Below are 16,194 nucleotides of genomic sequence, written 5' to 3' on the forward strand. Positions count from 1 at the left end.
TATCACTTGTCAGAGTAACACGATCTCATATACTGTGAGACATCAGGCCTATGACAGAATAACGGTCTAAATTTTAGATACTGCTTTCATCAAGATATCAAGCTAGGGACTAAATCATTATGACTGTCCATTTTCTGCACTGTCGATTTGAAATGTTTTTTTTAAATATAGGAGTGGAAATTGAGACATGTTTTGTGTATCAGATTCACTGATTAGGACAAAATAATTGACAGATTAATCTGTTATTAAAATAATATGTTGCAGCCCGCAAAATACATTTTTCCTCCATCTGAGGGGCTTGCGGGACAACTGCACTAGTTTGTGTATTTGAATGTTCGGAATAAAAGTTGTCAATCAAGCGATCAATCAATAATAGTCATGAAAATTTAAGCTGCAGTTAGAGCTGATCAATGTGATGACATATACTGCCTTCCAGAATTATTGTCACTCCTGGCTAGTAATCTTCGATAAAATTTTATGTGACTAAATTTGAAAAAAGTGGACAATCCAACCTTTAATTCAAAGGCATTTATTCAGTGTGAAAAAAAATCTGAATTGATAAATAATTATTTACATCAAATCAAGTCTGCCACAATTCTAAGTATCCCTGATGTTAATACATTTTACAATCCCCATTTGTTGACAAAAGAGCACCTAATTTCCTGTAACGTCTCACAAGATGGGACAACACAGAGAAACAAATCTCAATCAATCTTCATCCTCCAAATCATCCAGCGACCTGGTTTTACATTAAACTCTTGAGCTCACTTGACGATCTTTCAATGGGGTTGAGGTCTGGAGATTGAGATGGCCATGGGATGAGCTTGATTTTGTGACTGATGAAGTAGCCATAAGGTGGCGCAAATCCCTCGACTTGTTCTCTATCTCGCAGCTATTCCATGCTGGAAGCTAATTGTTACTTAGCAACTTTTCCTGTCCCACAATCGGCATTTGTCAAATTACAATATATAATTCAAAATCGAGCTTTCCATGACCACACTTAGAATGAGTGCAGTTGTAAGCTGAACTTATAGACACTCCAAGTCGCCAGCACAAGTCAGCAACTGTTCTGTCACGCAGGTTTCATCAACGGAGCATGAAAGCGGTTAATTGAATCAAAACGTTATGAGTTTCATTTTAAAGATGCACAAGTTCTTGGTACTTCCTCTTGAGCATGCAAGAGAAAAGATGCTTGAGAGTCTGGGGGGATCTCCATTTGACAGTTGCCCTCTTCATGTGCCCCGTGACTGTCACCAGTCCAGTCCAAGATATTTTCTGCCTTTGTGCCAAAGATACCTTGCCCTTTTCAATAACATATTTCTGAAACTGCCAATTTTAAAAAAAAATCTCTACCCGTGTCCAAATTCACAGGCTGGATCTTCCGAAGGCCGCAGTTTCTGCAGCATGTCACTTTTCGGCATGACTCGACCCCACTTGGTGTTCAAATACACATCAAGCCTGTCCAAATTCTTCACAGTTTATGCATTTATGAAGGCTACGTAAGGAGGAACCTTAGAAGATATCAAAAGATCCAGCCTGCAAGTTGTCTTTCTAGAATTTGGAAACCATGTCTTCCCGGAACTGTCATTATGCACCTGAAAAATGCAGCCTGTATATCTCCTGTATTTTGCATCTCATTCACATGTTGTTGTTTCCTTCTCCGAGAGACTTTGTGTGCCTGCTGCCAATGGCAGTAACAGCGCACTGAGAGCTGCTCGGTGATCAGGAAGTTCCTCACACACACGTTCTATAACGGCGCTGACAGCGAGCAAACGTTCCTTTAGGCTCCGCGTAGCTGCTTCCACCGATCCAGATGAGGATGATGGTCGATACTTTCCATCTGTCACCTCTTGGAGTTTCTTGGCCTTGCTCTGAAATTCCATCAGATGAGCTTGGTCCTAGAGAGGAGGTAGAAAAGAAACTATGTGAATATGGTGGTTTTGGTGAGAATAGATGGCTCAAGCTGATATTGTCCTGCTGTGGAAAAAATATATAAATTTCCCAACATTCATTTAACCAAGGCACACGGTGTATTTGTAGCTTCTGCCATCTTGTGGAAGATAATTATTATTTGTAGTCAATCATTTTTAGACTAATGAATTTCACATAGCACACCACAGATATTTTCCCAGATAGGAAACATTGCTCATTTGCAACAACACTTTTTGTAGAGATTAGCTGTCTGGCTATTGAACCTGCACAGTCTCAGGTTGAACCTGACTATGTTAAAAGAGGAAAATATATGAAATTTTTTTTTTTTGTTGCATCATACCCTGCTTTTGGCATCCTGAATGTTTGCAAGATCAGCCTCAAGGACACCACTGATGCCAGACAGGTCCATCAGCTGCTGTTTGTGATGTGCGACAATGTTGTTCAGATTCACCCAGCTCTCCTGGTGTTCTTTAATCTCCTGGTCCCACTCTTTGACCATCTTAAAAACGTCAGTTAACGTCAGGTAACAAACAGCACAAGAACAACAAAACAAAAACAAAGGTAACATAAATCGTGCAAACAGACAACCTTTTGCGCTTCTTTTATTTTGCGCCGCAAGCCATCATTGATGAGATTTAGCTCGCCCTTTGTAATTTGCTTTTTAGCGCTCCCGGTCAGGGCATCATTGCGCTCGATGATGTTTCCTCTCTTTTCCACGGCCGCGACACTCTCCCTCACGAGCTGCTCCCGCTGCTTCATCAGCTGGTTGAGCTGCCGCTGTTAAGTACATAAAAGAACACATTTTGTTGACACAGATGCAGAAATTTACAATGAAATGAAACACCAAAACAAAGCATTTTTAATTGGAGAAATGTAATTTCTTTTCAAAGTCAAAGCATACAGTACCGTGGTATATATTTTATCACTATCAAATGAAGCATACGTTACTAAAACCACTGTGTTCAAAGAACAAAACAAGCAAAATCATTAATTCCACATACAAAACAAAAACGTAATAATAAATATTTCCGGCAAATAAGTGTGACTTACAGAGACACGTTAAGAAATGTGCGGCAGGTACCACTCTTACCATTTCCGCAACAAAGAAGGAGGACTGCTTGCAAGATATGTTGTTACAAATTGCATGGGTATCTCGAGGCCTTTCTTAACAATGGGAGACTATGCTAAGATTGAGTGTTGATCCGCTATTGCTGAGCAACCATGGCCCACACGTGCTGCCAAGTCATTTCAACGGATTTTGATGGTCATTGATTAAATAAAAGCAAATGATTAAAAGTCTAATGAAATTATTTGTCATTGCCGCTTTCAAACCCTCGCCGCCATGAGCATAAGGAAATTCTCCTCACATATGAAAACAGTCCCTTTGGAGCTGAATAATTTCTTCACCAATTAATGTCATAGAAGGTCAATGTTTGGGCACAATATGGCCGATATGCGCATGTATGGGCCAGGTGTGTTGTGACGTACATACATATATGCACTACATGCTTGTTTTCATTGTGTGGTGAGTGTGCACATGAGCACATGTCTTACTGCCTAGATCAGGGGTCTCAAACTCATTTTTGTCACGGGCCGCATTTTAGTCATAGTTTCCTTTGGAGGGCCAATATTTATTAATATTTATTTATTATTATTATCAACGCGAGTATAAGCTACACAACAAACTGATGACTAAATAGGTTTGAAACTGGAGACTAAAACTGTTCAAATATTTTTAAAAGATCAATGGTAAAAAAATTCTAGCAATACCTGTATTTCTTTAATAGTGAAGACATTTTGTAATTTTAGTATTAACACATGAAACCGATGCAGAATTTGTTTTTGGGGCCACGTAAAATGATGTAGCGGGCCGTATCTGTCCCCCGGGCCTTGAGTTTGACACATATGGCCTCGAACACAACAGGATGGTGGGGAGCCACATTGGGGGCTTGGGTCTAGGCCCCCTCCTGGCCACCCCTGAGAGATTAAACATCTTGCTCTCATTTTACCTAGAGCCACCTTGAATTAAGATTATATGATCATTGAATATTTTATAAATGAGGACAGTTATGCCATCATTGTATTGCACTAGATTATGGAGGACATCACTCTTATAATGTAATGATCAACACTAAAAAAATTTCACACATTGAACCAGTACATCCACAGTACCTCCATACGGTGAACGTCTTCCTTCATTATCTGGATTTCTCCATGACTCTCCTCCACTACTAAGCGTGTCTCTTTCATAAGGTGAGTCTTCTTTTCCCACAGCATGATCTGTCGCCTGTCATAAAACACAGACGGATGTTAGTGAATACTGCATTTGTTCCAGAGACGTTTGATATTGAGCAAACAACTGACTCAGCCTCCAGCAAACTGCTGAGGAGTTTCTCTTTTTCCCCCTGGGTCTTCTCCAGTTTCAATTCCATTGCAACAGACTCCCGTTCTGCCTCCTAATCACATAACATTGCAGATCATTAACATTTAGCGTTACCATTCGAACGAGAACAAGAACGTTGGTGTGTCAAACAGAAAGGGTATGCCTTGAGTTGGTGAAGGAAGTCGGTCTCTATCATAGCGTTCTCCTGCTCGACAGCATGGCCCAACTGGGTGTTCTTGCTCAGAAGCGTGTTGAGCTTAAGCAAGTCTCTTTGAAGCATCTTATTGTTCTTCTCCACCTCATTCTCGTCACGGTGCATGACTTCAATCTGACCTGGTGGGGTTCAAGTCAGCATGATAAGAGTTACATTTTTACAAATGGTAAATCTGATCTTGTTTGTAAAAATGTGTCATGAAATACGTAACGTACGCTCCAGATAAATCTTCTTCTGACACATCACAGTGTACTTTGCCTGAAGTTTGTTGTATTCCTTGTTGTGAGCCTGAATCTCTAGCGCCAATCCAACAAGTGTTCCCTGATGCTTCAGCCACAGTTGCTGATCAGTCTTGATTTTTTCTGACAATTCCTCAGACTCAGTCTTGATTGCCTCAACTTTGATTTGCAGAGGACTGAGGTCTTCATGCTGGCAAAACAGGTACACGCACATTTTAAAACTTAGATTCTCAAAGACACATTCTAAAGGTGTCGATCTAATTTGTATGCCCTATTACGTATATTCATACTCTTGACATTACCGACTACATACTTTCTATTTTATTTTTCTCAACAAACTGTATTTGAAATTAGACTTGACACAGATCTGATAAATTGGATCGCCAGATATTCTGCATTTATGCAAAATTGGTGATCGTTTGTAATGTCATCATTTGTTAATCGATTAATGACATCATCCGCAAAATAAGACGTTACAGCACACACAATCTCAGGGTTGTAATGTGTTGGCTTACTTAATAATCCAAGGTTTTAACAGAAATATCCCTCCCACACACAATGTATTTCCAAAATATTAATTTTCCTCCCATTCTGCTGTTCTATGTATTGAGTGTTTATCAGTGTTTTGGGGATATTTTGGGGGATATTTTGGGGGATATTTTGGGGGATATTTTGGGGGATTTCTGCAAAAATGTAAAAATCCATTTAGTAAGAAACAGCACGACATTATTTGCTTTCTCGGGCTAAATAAAATGGTGTGATGAGCCAGATCTGTCCCCAGGGCCTTGAATTTACATCAGTGCTCAAATGTTCAACAAGTTAACCGATCAAGGAATCCTTACCCCAGTGCGAGCTGCGATGAGATCCTTTTTTTTGTTGTAGTTAGCAATAGCGGTTTCTTTCTGTGTGACAAGTGCATCAATGGAAGAACTGTCAGCCTGATTAGATGCGACCACCTTGTTGTATTTTGTGATTTCCTCATCGAGCTCCCTCTGAGATCGGGCCAAGTTTTCCAGTTTCTCATCGATCACTTTACTCTCCACGTTAGCTGACATTATCTCATTCTCCAAATGCCACAGCTGATAGACCTAACAGGAGAGAAGGAATTGTGATGTCATGCTGGTCTCTATCTTAAGTAAGTCCCAGACGTAGTAAAACATGTATTAAAAAAAAACAAAAAAACATTTCATATAGTGTTGTTAGAGCCCATTGGGCACCATAATGTAGTGTTTGCAAACTTGTCATGTTTTGGTAAGGTTTTATGGACACGTAACGTTACAACCAACGTTGGGTGGGATGGGTAGCAGAATTTCCTGTAGGCCTCGTGTGGTCCTACTCATTGTCTAGTCAAGGTAAACTTATTTGCTCCTGTTAGACAGCTAAGTTCATTCACACAGTATGTAACATGAATAATGACAACATTTATCATATTTTTTATGTTTTTATTTTTTATGAATCAAAATAAAAACAGGATTACATGCGCAATGCAAGCAGGCTAGATACACTGGCTTGTAAGTCACGCTCAGTATACGAGGTGTATGCAGAATCAAGGCTAACACTACTTCAAATTTCAAGCCACTTCATCTTCTTCCTTCATTAGCAGTGATAATCTCAGAAACAGTTCCTGTCGTCTTTGAAACAAAGATGGACATCACACTTGTAGCACTGTGTGTCGGTGTATCCTGTAAGGCAGTGTCTGCAGCGCCCTCTCTTCTTCATTGGGAAATTACCAAGAAGGTCCTTACGCACATCCAGTGATGGGTGTGGACATGTTTTCTTGGGTGGACCGCTGGTTAGATTCTCATTAGTCTTGATTGTGTCCTTCAGAATGAGAAAGGATGCTAGCGGTCAGGTTCAGTGTCTCTTTTGGAGAGACCCCGAGAGCCTTGCAGTCCTGCTTGTAGATGAGCCAGGCGTTGACCACAGCAAGGGTGATGGTGTGCCAGAAGATGTACATGTACCAGCGGCGAAATTTCACAGGGAACTTGTATTTGGCTGTGAATGAATCCAGCAAATCCACACCTCCCATATATTTGTTGTAGATGCCCACGATGTGAGGCTTTTCAACTTCTATGTAGGTCTTGTTGAATTTGTCCCAGCGTTGGATCTTCTCCACAGGCTCAGTTCCAGCAAAGAACGACACAAGTGTGACCGCTCGGTTGTCATACCATTTGATGCCAGAGATCTTGTGTTTCACCTCCACTCTGTGGTCAAAGGCTCCTCTCCCCTTCTTCTTCAAACTCTTGTCGTCTTCAAGGTTGCAGTTAGGTAGGCGCACCTGCCTGGCTGTTCCAACGTAATGTATTCCTCGATCAAGGAGCTTCTCTACCAGTGGAACAGAGGTGAAGAAGTTGTCTGCATACACCTTGTAGCTGTGACCTTCTGGCAGTGTTGAAGCTAGCTTTATAACAACATCACCAAACAAGCCAAGTTCTGATTTGGCTCGCAGTCCATTGTTGCTTCCTTGGTAGACATCAAAGTCACACATCACGCCAGAGACTCTAGTTCTCACCCATACTTTGAAGCCCCATGGGTGTGACTTGCCTCACATGTACTGTTTGATGCTGCTGAATCTCCCCTTGAAAGGAATCATCATCTCATCCACAGAGTTGTGCTCTTCTGGTATCACCTGCAGGCAGTTCTATCTGAATGAATCAAGCCATGGTCTGATCTTCCACAGTTTGTCCTTCTTTTCAGTCTCTGGTACTGTCAAGTTGTTGACGAAATGTAAGGCTGTCAACAAAGACTGGAATCTGTTCCGTGGCATCACGTCAGCAACAGGAGGGTGTCGTGTGTCTTCCTCCCAGTACATACGGGTACCAGCCATTTGTACTAGGCACATCTTCAGGTACATGCCCAACATTTTCTCAATTTCCTTGGAATTGGTGTTCACACATGTTCCCTTTGTTTGAAAGCTGTACTCATTTGTGTTTGTCGTCAGAGACTGAATCATTTCTTTAGAAACAAACTAGTTGAAGTACTCCAGTGGTGTGTGGAGAGAAGATGCATCTTTGGTGAGAGGTGGACCAGAAAATTCAGTATAGGTCTTGTGAAATCCTTTTTCTGCCACCGATATCTGTTGGCCTGTTTTGATGGTTGTGGCTCAATGTCCGTGTCTACTCGGCAGTCAGTGGGTGATTTGTTCTCTTTCACATCATCACAATCTTCTTCATCTAACTCCTCGTGAGTTTCGCTGGAGTCAATGTCCACATAACTCTCTCCATTCTGGACAGCATCTATCACATCCTGCACACTGAAGCGAGAATCTTTCCTTGGAAATACAAATGTTGAAAATGAAAAATAAAAAGCATGAGAGCATTTGCATTTACACATTCCACTGCAGTAGTCTATTAACAAGCCATACAATAGTGTTTGACCAACCTATTGTGCTGTGACGATCATGGTAAAATTAACCCAACACTAATGACCTTACCCTGCATTCCTCAACATTAACAGCTGTTCAATTTACGACCACCCTTCACATTCCTGAACATGGACAAAGAGGTTAATAAACTGAGTTTACTTGGATTTTTCCTCTACACCCTTGTTTACGAATGTTACAAATACAAACAATGTGTAAATATATTAGAAGATAATATAAACTAGAAGGTCCATGCTGATTTACACTTCACTTAGGCAGGTCACAATTAGGGCCTTTTTTGCTACCACGCTCTCCCGGTGTTGCATATCTGCAACACATGCACTACATGCACTAATTTGCATTTGGGGTATATATGTATTTGACAGAATAAGCATATGCACATGTTCTAGACATTCTAATGATCACTCAAAAAAATATAAAAGCATTTTACTTACTTTTCTTTGATTAATCCAGTCTAGTGTAACAAAGAGATGTGTCCTTCACGCTGTCCGGCGAGGTGTGAGCTGAACTGCTTGTGGGTGGGGCTTAAATAACAATGTTCTAACCAATAGCAGAGAGAGATAATGAACAATAGGACTATCTGACTCATGTTTATGTGGAAAAAGAAAAAAAAAAAACACTATTTTTAATAGTTTTAAAAAAATATTGCAGATCTGCCATTAATTCAAAGAAGAATATAAGAGTGGAGAAACAATATCAAGTATCAACCCATGTTAGGATAAGCAATTTTCAAAATTGTTTTCATCATGGGCCACATCACTGCTACGGTTGCCTTCTGGGGGCATATGAAAAGTGTGAAATCATATACAGTACTGTAAATTTACCGGTAGCTGCTTGAGAGATGTTAGACTGCACCCTGACTACTGTCTCTTTTTGCATGTGTGGTCTTTCAAGAAATATTCAGCAGAAGTGAATTTTGCCATTAGTGATTACAATGAGTGTATTACAGTTCAAAATAAAGTGTTTTATGTTCCCATAATTGGCCCTGCAACTTCTTGTCTTTTTAAGACAGCTCATTCATGGATAGCTCATTTTTAAAGTCAGAAGTCAAGGAAAAATAGGAGCAAGACATTTGGCAGTGAAATCCATTTCCATCAATACATAAAATGATGCAGCCTGAATTGTTCCCAGGGGTCTTGAGTTTGACTCCAGTTGTCTAGTTTCAATTCGGCCTCTATGCTTTCTCAACAAGTTGCATTTTGAAAATGAAAATTATGTGAGGGTTTGAACCTGTAATTGTTACCACTCCAGCCCGTTACCAAAGATGCTTCTTTTAAGTACCGTATCGGCCCGAATATAAGACGACTCTGATTATAAGACGACCCCCTCTTTTTCAAAACTTTTTGAACACCAAATTTAATTAAGTTCAGCATTCACTTTGAAGATATCTGGCGCCATCTAGGCGTTGTGAATGGGTATAATGTCTAGAATGTGAATGTGGGACGACCCCCACTTTTTCAGTCTTATTTCAATGCAAAAAACACCGTCTTATATTAAGGCCAATAAAGTATACCTTCTCTTTCTTGAGTGAGGCTTTCTTGTTGGTGAGTCGTTGGTAATACTGAGCGGCCTTGTTGTCCATGAGCTTCTGTAGCATTCGAGTCATGATGTAGTTCTCCAGTTCCAGGTGTTTTTCTTTGTTTTTCTCCAGCTTTCGTCTCTGATCAGTCACCTCAGCCTCAAGAATACTGTCCTCCTTAAGAAATAGAGAAGGAGACATTCAAACTCAGGCCAATCAAGTCACAACTGCCTCATTTGAGGTGTTTTGTCAACCTTCGTGAGTTCTGCGAGTGTCCGCTCCGTCTGCCCCAAAGCACGGAGGTAGATGCTGTATTGGGCCCACAGAGTTTCATGTTGGGTCTGCTTCTGAGTAATCATCTTTTTTGTGACATCACAATCCATCTGGCCACAGTTCAGCAGCATGGTCAAAGTCTCGCTTTCTTCCTGTCGCCCAGAGATGGATTTCTTAATGCTTGCAATCTCTCTGTCCAGCACAATCACTTGGTGCTCAGCCATCCTGTGGAAAACATAAGTAGCGGTAACTAAATGAAAGAACTTGATGCACGCCTTTGTTTTCACGTTTATGTCTTGTGAGCAGTAGCTTTGTGTAGTTTATTCCTTTTTTCAAACCATCAATCACATTTGTGCTAAAATGATTTTTCCACCTGCAAGAGACTTCGACATCAATCCATTGTTGATATAGGATTCTCACCGTATAGCCTCCTGCATTGCTCTGAAGTCGTCATCTCGTCTCTTCAAATCCACCAGGCTCTTGTTCCACTGATGTAAAAGCTGTTTCTGTGACATCGCCAGAGACACCATTTGCATTTCCGCCTGTGAATGAATGTAAACACAAACACACACACACACTGACGCCCGCGAAGACAAATTGTGCATCAAATTCGTATGTCATTACTAGAATTGCAAATTGTCTTCACTTTTAATCTTTTCTTTTTAAATATTTGACCAGTTTTTACTCGTCTGATTTGAAAACGAGTTATTTGTCAGTTTGTTTTGTAGCTTTTACTGTATATAATATGAGGTGCTAATACATTTATTTGGGTTGTCAGTCATAATGGCCCTCCGAAAGAAGCTATGACTACAATGCGGCCCGCGAAAAAAAGTTGTTTGACACCCCTGGTATACAGGCTGGTCTCTACTGCTTGAATAAAGAATGTTTGTTTTACCGACACTCTGCATTCAATTCACAGTCCACAATTGAAGTTATGCTGTGCTGTACTTACCTCAGAAAGAGCTTCCTTGGTTGCCTCAGTTGTCTCTGCCTGGGCTTTGGTCTGAGCCTCATAGATATCCTTCTGTTGTGTCAGTCTCTCCAAGACCTTTGTGAGGTGCTCCACATACATGTCCTGTTGGTGTCGTCATAAAAGTAAATCAATCAACACTGATTGATCATGGATAGAGCAGATAATGTGTTCACCTGGTTGAGTTTCTGGTCTTCGACTTGGGACTTTTTAGCTGCTGTTTTGCGCGTGATGTTCTTCATGGCTTTTAGATTAGAATGCAGATCTTCACTGATTTCTTGAGTGAAATTGAGCTGTGAGTTCAGTTTGTCTAGCTCTGTTTGTAGGTTGGATACTATGGAAAAGAAAACCACATGTTTTTAAATTAAGTTGATGTGATCATTTCCAGCACCACGCGGTAAACATGTTTGCTTCAAAGCTAAGGTTCTGGGTTAAAATCTCTTCTTGGGCCGACATGTTAGCTAACGTTAGTTAGGACAGGCTCCATTTCACCCGTGAGCCTAATGAGAACTCAGGTTCCAGTAAATGAATGAATAGTTGGATGATATCATGATTTTGTTTAGTAGGAATCTATTTTCCGTCAAATGTTTACGTCTCTATCAATATAATGACTTCTCTGAAGACAATCATCTTCAGTAGCGATGTTTCCTTGCACAGGATTGAAATCACAGCAGAAGGTGCAAGTCTTCTCATCTATCACAGCGACCAATCTTTGGAAGGTATTAAAAAGTTTAAGATCATTTTAAAACGTGGAAAGACAAGCCATTTTTTTACCTGGTTGAAACAAGTCATTTAAAACGAAGTTTTTATAGGGGCGTGAATGGCCGATACGGTATTCATAGCTAACATTTACATTGCTGGTGTCTGGCTCGATCCTCGTATTTCCAAAATCATCACTTTTCAGGAGACCCCCAAAATGGCAGGTTTGTTCAATCATTAGCATTCCACCGTGAAAAGGAGCAAGCCATTGTCAACAATTTTGATCGGTCAATAATTTGTAAGAACTAACACCAACACGTCGAGACTAACCAAAAGTGTAGACTTTTAAAAAGATGAAAATTTCACCAAAATGTGACTTCTGAGTTGACATTTAAAAAATGTAAATTCAAGCTGAAAATGTAGGAATTTCCTAACAAATACTACATCCTAAGTCCACAATCAGAGATCTGGTAACAGTCATTGTGTGTCCCTGACAGATGTTCTGTCACTTATCCATGCTGTAGAAACAAAAGCATATATAACCTGTCTTTAAAATCATCTATTGGTTTTACAAATGACTCATATAAAAGCAGAAACTCTCCCAAATGAGGTGTAATGTATGAAATAATTTGCCTCATTACAGAAATATTGATCATTTAATGAACACAGAAAGGTCAGATTTTGGCAAGACAAAAGTTTTGTCGCCCATAATATTGTGAAAATCAAACAAATAATTCAGTTCAAATACAAAAATGTTTCATATCATTGGTGAATGGAGTTGTTGTGCTATTACAGACATATTTAATATTTTGTCTGACTTCCATGAGCTTTAAGGACTGCACCCATGCAGTTTGCTAATGATTCATATACGATTTATTGATGAAGTTGTCATGCCGTCTTACATGGCTGTCAGAGTTCATCAAGATTTTTTGCTTTTGTCTTCTAAGCTTCCTCTTTCATTCTACCCCAAACATGCTCAATGATGACTGGGCTGGCCAGTCCTGGAGCACCTTGATCTACTCCGTCTTGAGGAACTTTGATGTAGAGATGAATGCATGAGATGGAGCACCATCCTGCTGCAAAATCTGACCCCTTTTATGATTGGGAATATAAGAGGTACGTAGCTAACCTTTGTCTTACCAAAATCTGACCTTTCTGTGTTCATTAAATGATTAATATTTCCGCAGTGAAGCAAATTTATATTCATACGTTACACCTCACTCAAGAGCGTCTCAGCTTTAATACAAGTCATTTCTAAAACCAATGGTTGAAATTAAAGTCAGGTACAAGCTTTTGTTTCTATACAACATGGATAAGTGACAGAACATCAGTCAGGAACTGTATCTGGGTGAGCGCTGTGGCGAACATAAGTCAAATGTGAATGTGCCCACTGCATTTTACTGTTCTCCATGCGTTCAATAGATGACAATTATTCAATAGCTTAGAAGCATTGCTTAACTTAAGATTGTCAAAATGTTCAGAATTTGAGTCTATTGACACTAAATATGTTCTCAGAATTTTCACCTCGTGCATGAAAACAGATTATGTGTTTAATCAAAGTACTAAGTGTTATGGTAGACAAATCTCAGAGCAATTCAAGCATCTCACCATCGGCTCTTGCGTTACTGCACTGGGTGGTAGCGCTGGACTGGCATAACTTTACTGCCTCAAGTTCATCTTGCACCTTTTGATGTTTTCCTTCAGACAAGACCTTGGTCTGCTGTTGGTCATCTAGTCTTGTCTGGAGACGTTTGAGCCTCTCCTGTTCCCTGTACAGCTGCACGTATATTTCCTCTGTTTGGCTCGCCTCTGCTTTCTCAAAACCCACCTGCACAGGTATCCGAAAGCACACACACAAGTGTATAAATATCAAATGAGTGATCACAGAAATGTTGACAATAAATGCATGTGAGCTACACATGATCTGCCTCAGCATAAAATGGCAATCTAATCCAACCTCTTCGCTTAGATCCAGTTTGACTCTCTCCAGATCCTTGATGAGTTGCTTCTTCAGTGCAGCTTGCTTCTTTGCAACCAGAGGCTGTCAACAGACCAAACATGACATCTGAACCATTCTGGACACGCGTGCGAGAAATCCTGACCTCTGCAGAGCACTGATTTCCAACCACCAGAGATCATCATTTCAGTATACATAGACTTTTTGTGAGATTGGGAAACACGCAGCAGAGAATCAATATTGTTTTTGGCAGAATGTACAACCCATGTATTCTACACCTCTAAATTTCAGTTGGACTGAATTGCATTTCATCATTTGAGTTTGAAGTGAGATTTAAATGAAATTTACAATGAAATTATTTGTAGAAATATTGAAAAAGCTACAAACATGTTCAGCATCAAGAACAATGAGCTCATCCTCATCCTCCATCAGTGGTTCTTCTTCCTTCATGTCCTCTGAAGACTTTGCAAAATGGGTTGCTGACCCAACCTGGGAAGTATTGTCCTGCTCTGATACAGAAGAAAATATTATACAGTATTTTTTTAAATACTGTACTGAAGAGTTATACAACAATCAATTGATTGTGATCATTAGTTTGCCTGTATACTGTACTTTATTTTAAAGTAACTCACAATGGATCTTTATGGAATATGCCATTGCATACAACTTTGTTTTTCATTGCAAAAAATTTGACAGTTTTGAGTTATTTTTTTAAAACAGACCAGTATGTCTAGTAGCAGCGGGGTCTCCATCAGCATCAATGACGTCAGCCTGAGACCGTGGGCTCACATCAACAAGTTCTGATCCTGGCTGGTGTGAGAACAATGCACGTTTTAGTGGTCGTGAAATTGAATACCTTATGTTCAAACTGGTTTCTTGTCAGTTCTAAACATTTACCCGTGGAGGAGACATATTTGCTCCAACGTAGTTTGCTTCTTGTTCACTGCCATCAAGGAGCTCAATGTGTTCCTCTTCGGCCTCCACCCATCCATCCCCATCAGCTGATTGCGCTTCGGCTCTCTGCATTGAGACTGTCAAATCAACAAGAAAACAATCATATTCTTTTGACACGGCATGTCAATAATTAACAACCGACTGACTAGTGCTAATAACAAGTGTCGTTTTGCTAGCCTGGCAATCGATGCACAAAACTACTCGACGTGTCTTAAATTAAACCAAGTAGTAACAACCTCAACCTGATCGACATTTCATTGCAACACTGAACAATCTGACAATATCAGCCACTCTAAAACTCACCTGCCTTTCACTTTCGCCGCACGGTCGCGAGCCACTCAAGGTTGCTTAGCAACCCCAAACATCCGCTGCAGGAAGTACAATAACAAATCGTCGAAACTAACCTAATACTTGTCTGTGTTTTGACATAATTCAAGAAATATTTTAGGATTTGGAGTAAAGAATCGTCTCCACACAAGATGACCACGTTCTGAAAGTTTCAAGTCGGGCAAGGGTAGACAGGCAGTCTATTGTTACAGTTTATTGAAACCTCACATTTACATACAAACCCTTAACGTCAAGGGACAAAAACAATAGACTTGGTCCAATAAAAAAAAAGATTTTATCAATTGAGATTTATTTATGCTTTATAAATAAGGCAGATACACAATCACTGAATTTGGCCTTAAAAATTGCACAATGAGATACAAATAGCTGTGATCTTCATATACCCCCGAAACAGTGATTCTATCAATTCCAAAGTAGACAAAAACAGAAGCCACATGCCACCTCATGTAAAAACACTTTCCAAAAAGCTACTGCGGCATACGGGTAAACAATATCAGCTCATTAGTATGCTTAAAATGAAGAAACCATAATCCTGTAAACAATTATAAATATGTTGTAGCAATTGTAACTAGCAATACATTGCAATAGACGTGTGTGTACCTTTTTAGCAGAGAGGACTGGCACTTCATACCCAATGGGAGGACTTTGGTGATCATTGTATGAGATATCTATTTTATTTTCTATAAAGGTTGCCGATAAGCCTTTACTTGGCAAGTGAGGTTTTTCTATTACGTACCATAGTATTATCATCAAGTAGTCAAACTTAAATGACAAATTTACAAATGGTGAGTAGCTCTCTGCAAGCATAGCCTTTTATGTTCAAGTTGTTTAAACTTACTTCTTACTTACTCAATTTACTTCCAACGCTGACAAGTTTGTTAAATATAAATGTAAAGATAATTACGCTGCATAATCACTGAAACATACTTTTTACCACAAGATGTCAAAAGGAAAACTTCTTCGCACAGACACTTGCATACCTCAGTCCCAAAAAATTAACGAAGACAAAACCATCCACACATACATTCAAAAGATCTGTTAAAGTCGTCAGTAGACCTTCATACGTCTTCCACACCATTCATTAGTCAACGCAGCATTTATATCATTGCACTTGTGTTCACTTGTGTATGGAATGTACACAGTAAATTCAAATCTGCCTTTGAGCATTATTTCCATACAGACATGATGGATAAAGGACATCGGCATAAGTGGCATCCAGGTTGTAGTCACAGCACAAATGAATACTGTTAGTTAACACCTGATCAACACCAATCTGAGCTTTTACTTGCTTACATTAAAGTTAACCCTCAACACCCGACACATT

At 39.8% G+C, this 16,194-nt stretch overlaps 2 protein-coding genes across 2 annotated transcripts; both read right to left on the bottom strand.

Moving 5' to 3' along the window:
• Nucleotides 1-582: 582 nt before the first annotated feature.
• LOC133151224 (coiled-coil domain-containing protein 40-like) lies at nt 583-14,803 on the bottom strand. The gene is made up of 18 exons (XM_061274063.1): nt 14,466-14,803; nt 14,291-14,378; nt 13,956-14,077; nt 13,569-13,652; nt 13,220-13,439; nt 11,089-11,246; nt 10,895-11,017; nt 10,363-10,484; nt 9,924-10,167; nt 9,664-9,846; nt 5,611-5,856; nt 4,745-4,958; nt 4,479-4,648; nt 4,297-4,388; nt 4,105-4,219; nt 2,521-2,709; nt 2,273-2,431; nt 583-1,898 (listed from the first exon to the last, which is right to left on the bottom strand). Exons 1-18 carry the CDS (start codon nt 14,592-14,594, stop codon nt 1,635-1,637), a joined length of 2,922 nt encoding a protein of 973 aa, XP_061130047.1. The 5' UTR covers nt 14,595-14,803; the 3' UTR covers nt 583-1,634.
• On the bottom strand, nt 6,295-8,654 carry LOC133151223 (piggyBac transposable element-derived protein 3-like). Its single transcript, XM_061274062.1, has 2 exons — nt 8,585-8,654; nt 6,295-8,039 (listed from the first exon to the last, which is right to left on the bottom strand). Exon 2 carries the CDS (start codon nt 7,254-7,256, stop codon nt 6,573-6,575), a length of 684 nt encoding a protein of 227 aa, XP_061130046.1. The 5' UTR covers nt 7,257-8,039; nt 8,585-8,654; the 3' UTR covers nt 6,295-6,572.
• Nucleotides 14,804-16,194: the final 1,391 nt, after the last annotated feature.

The sequence above is a fragment of the Syngnathus typhle genome, linkage group LG3 (assembly GCF_033458585.1).
Source record: "Syngnathus typhle isolate RoL2023-S1 ecotype Sweden linkage group LG3, RoL_Styp_1.0, whole genome shotgun sequence".
NCBI classification, from domain to species: Eukaryota; Metazoa; Chordata; class Actinopteri; order Syngnathiformes; family Syngnathidae; genus Syngnathus; species Syngnathus typhle.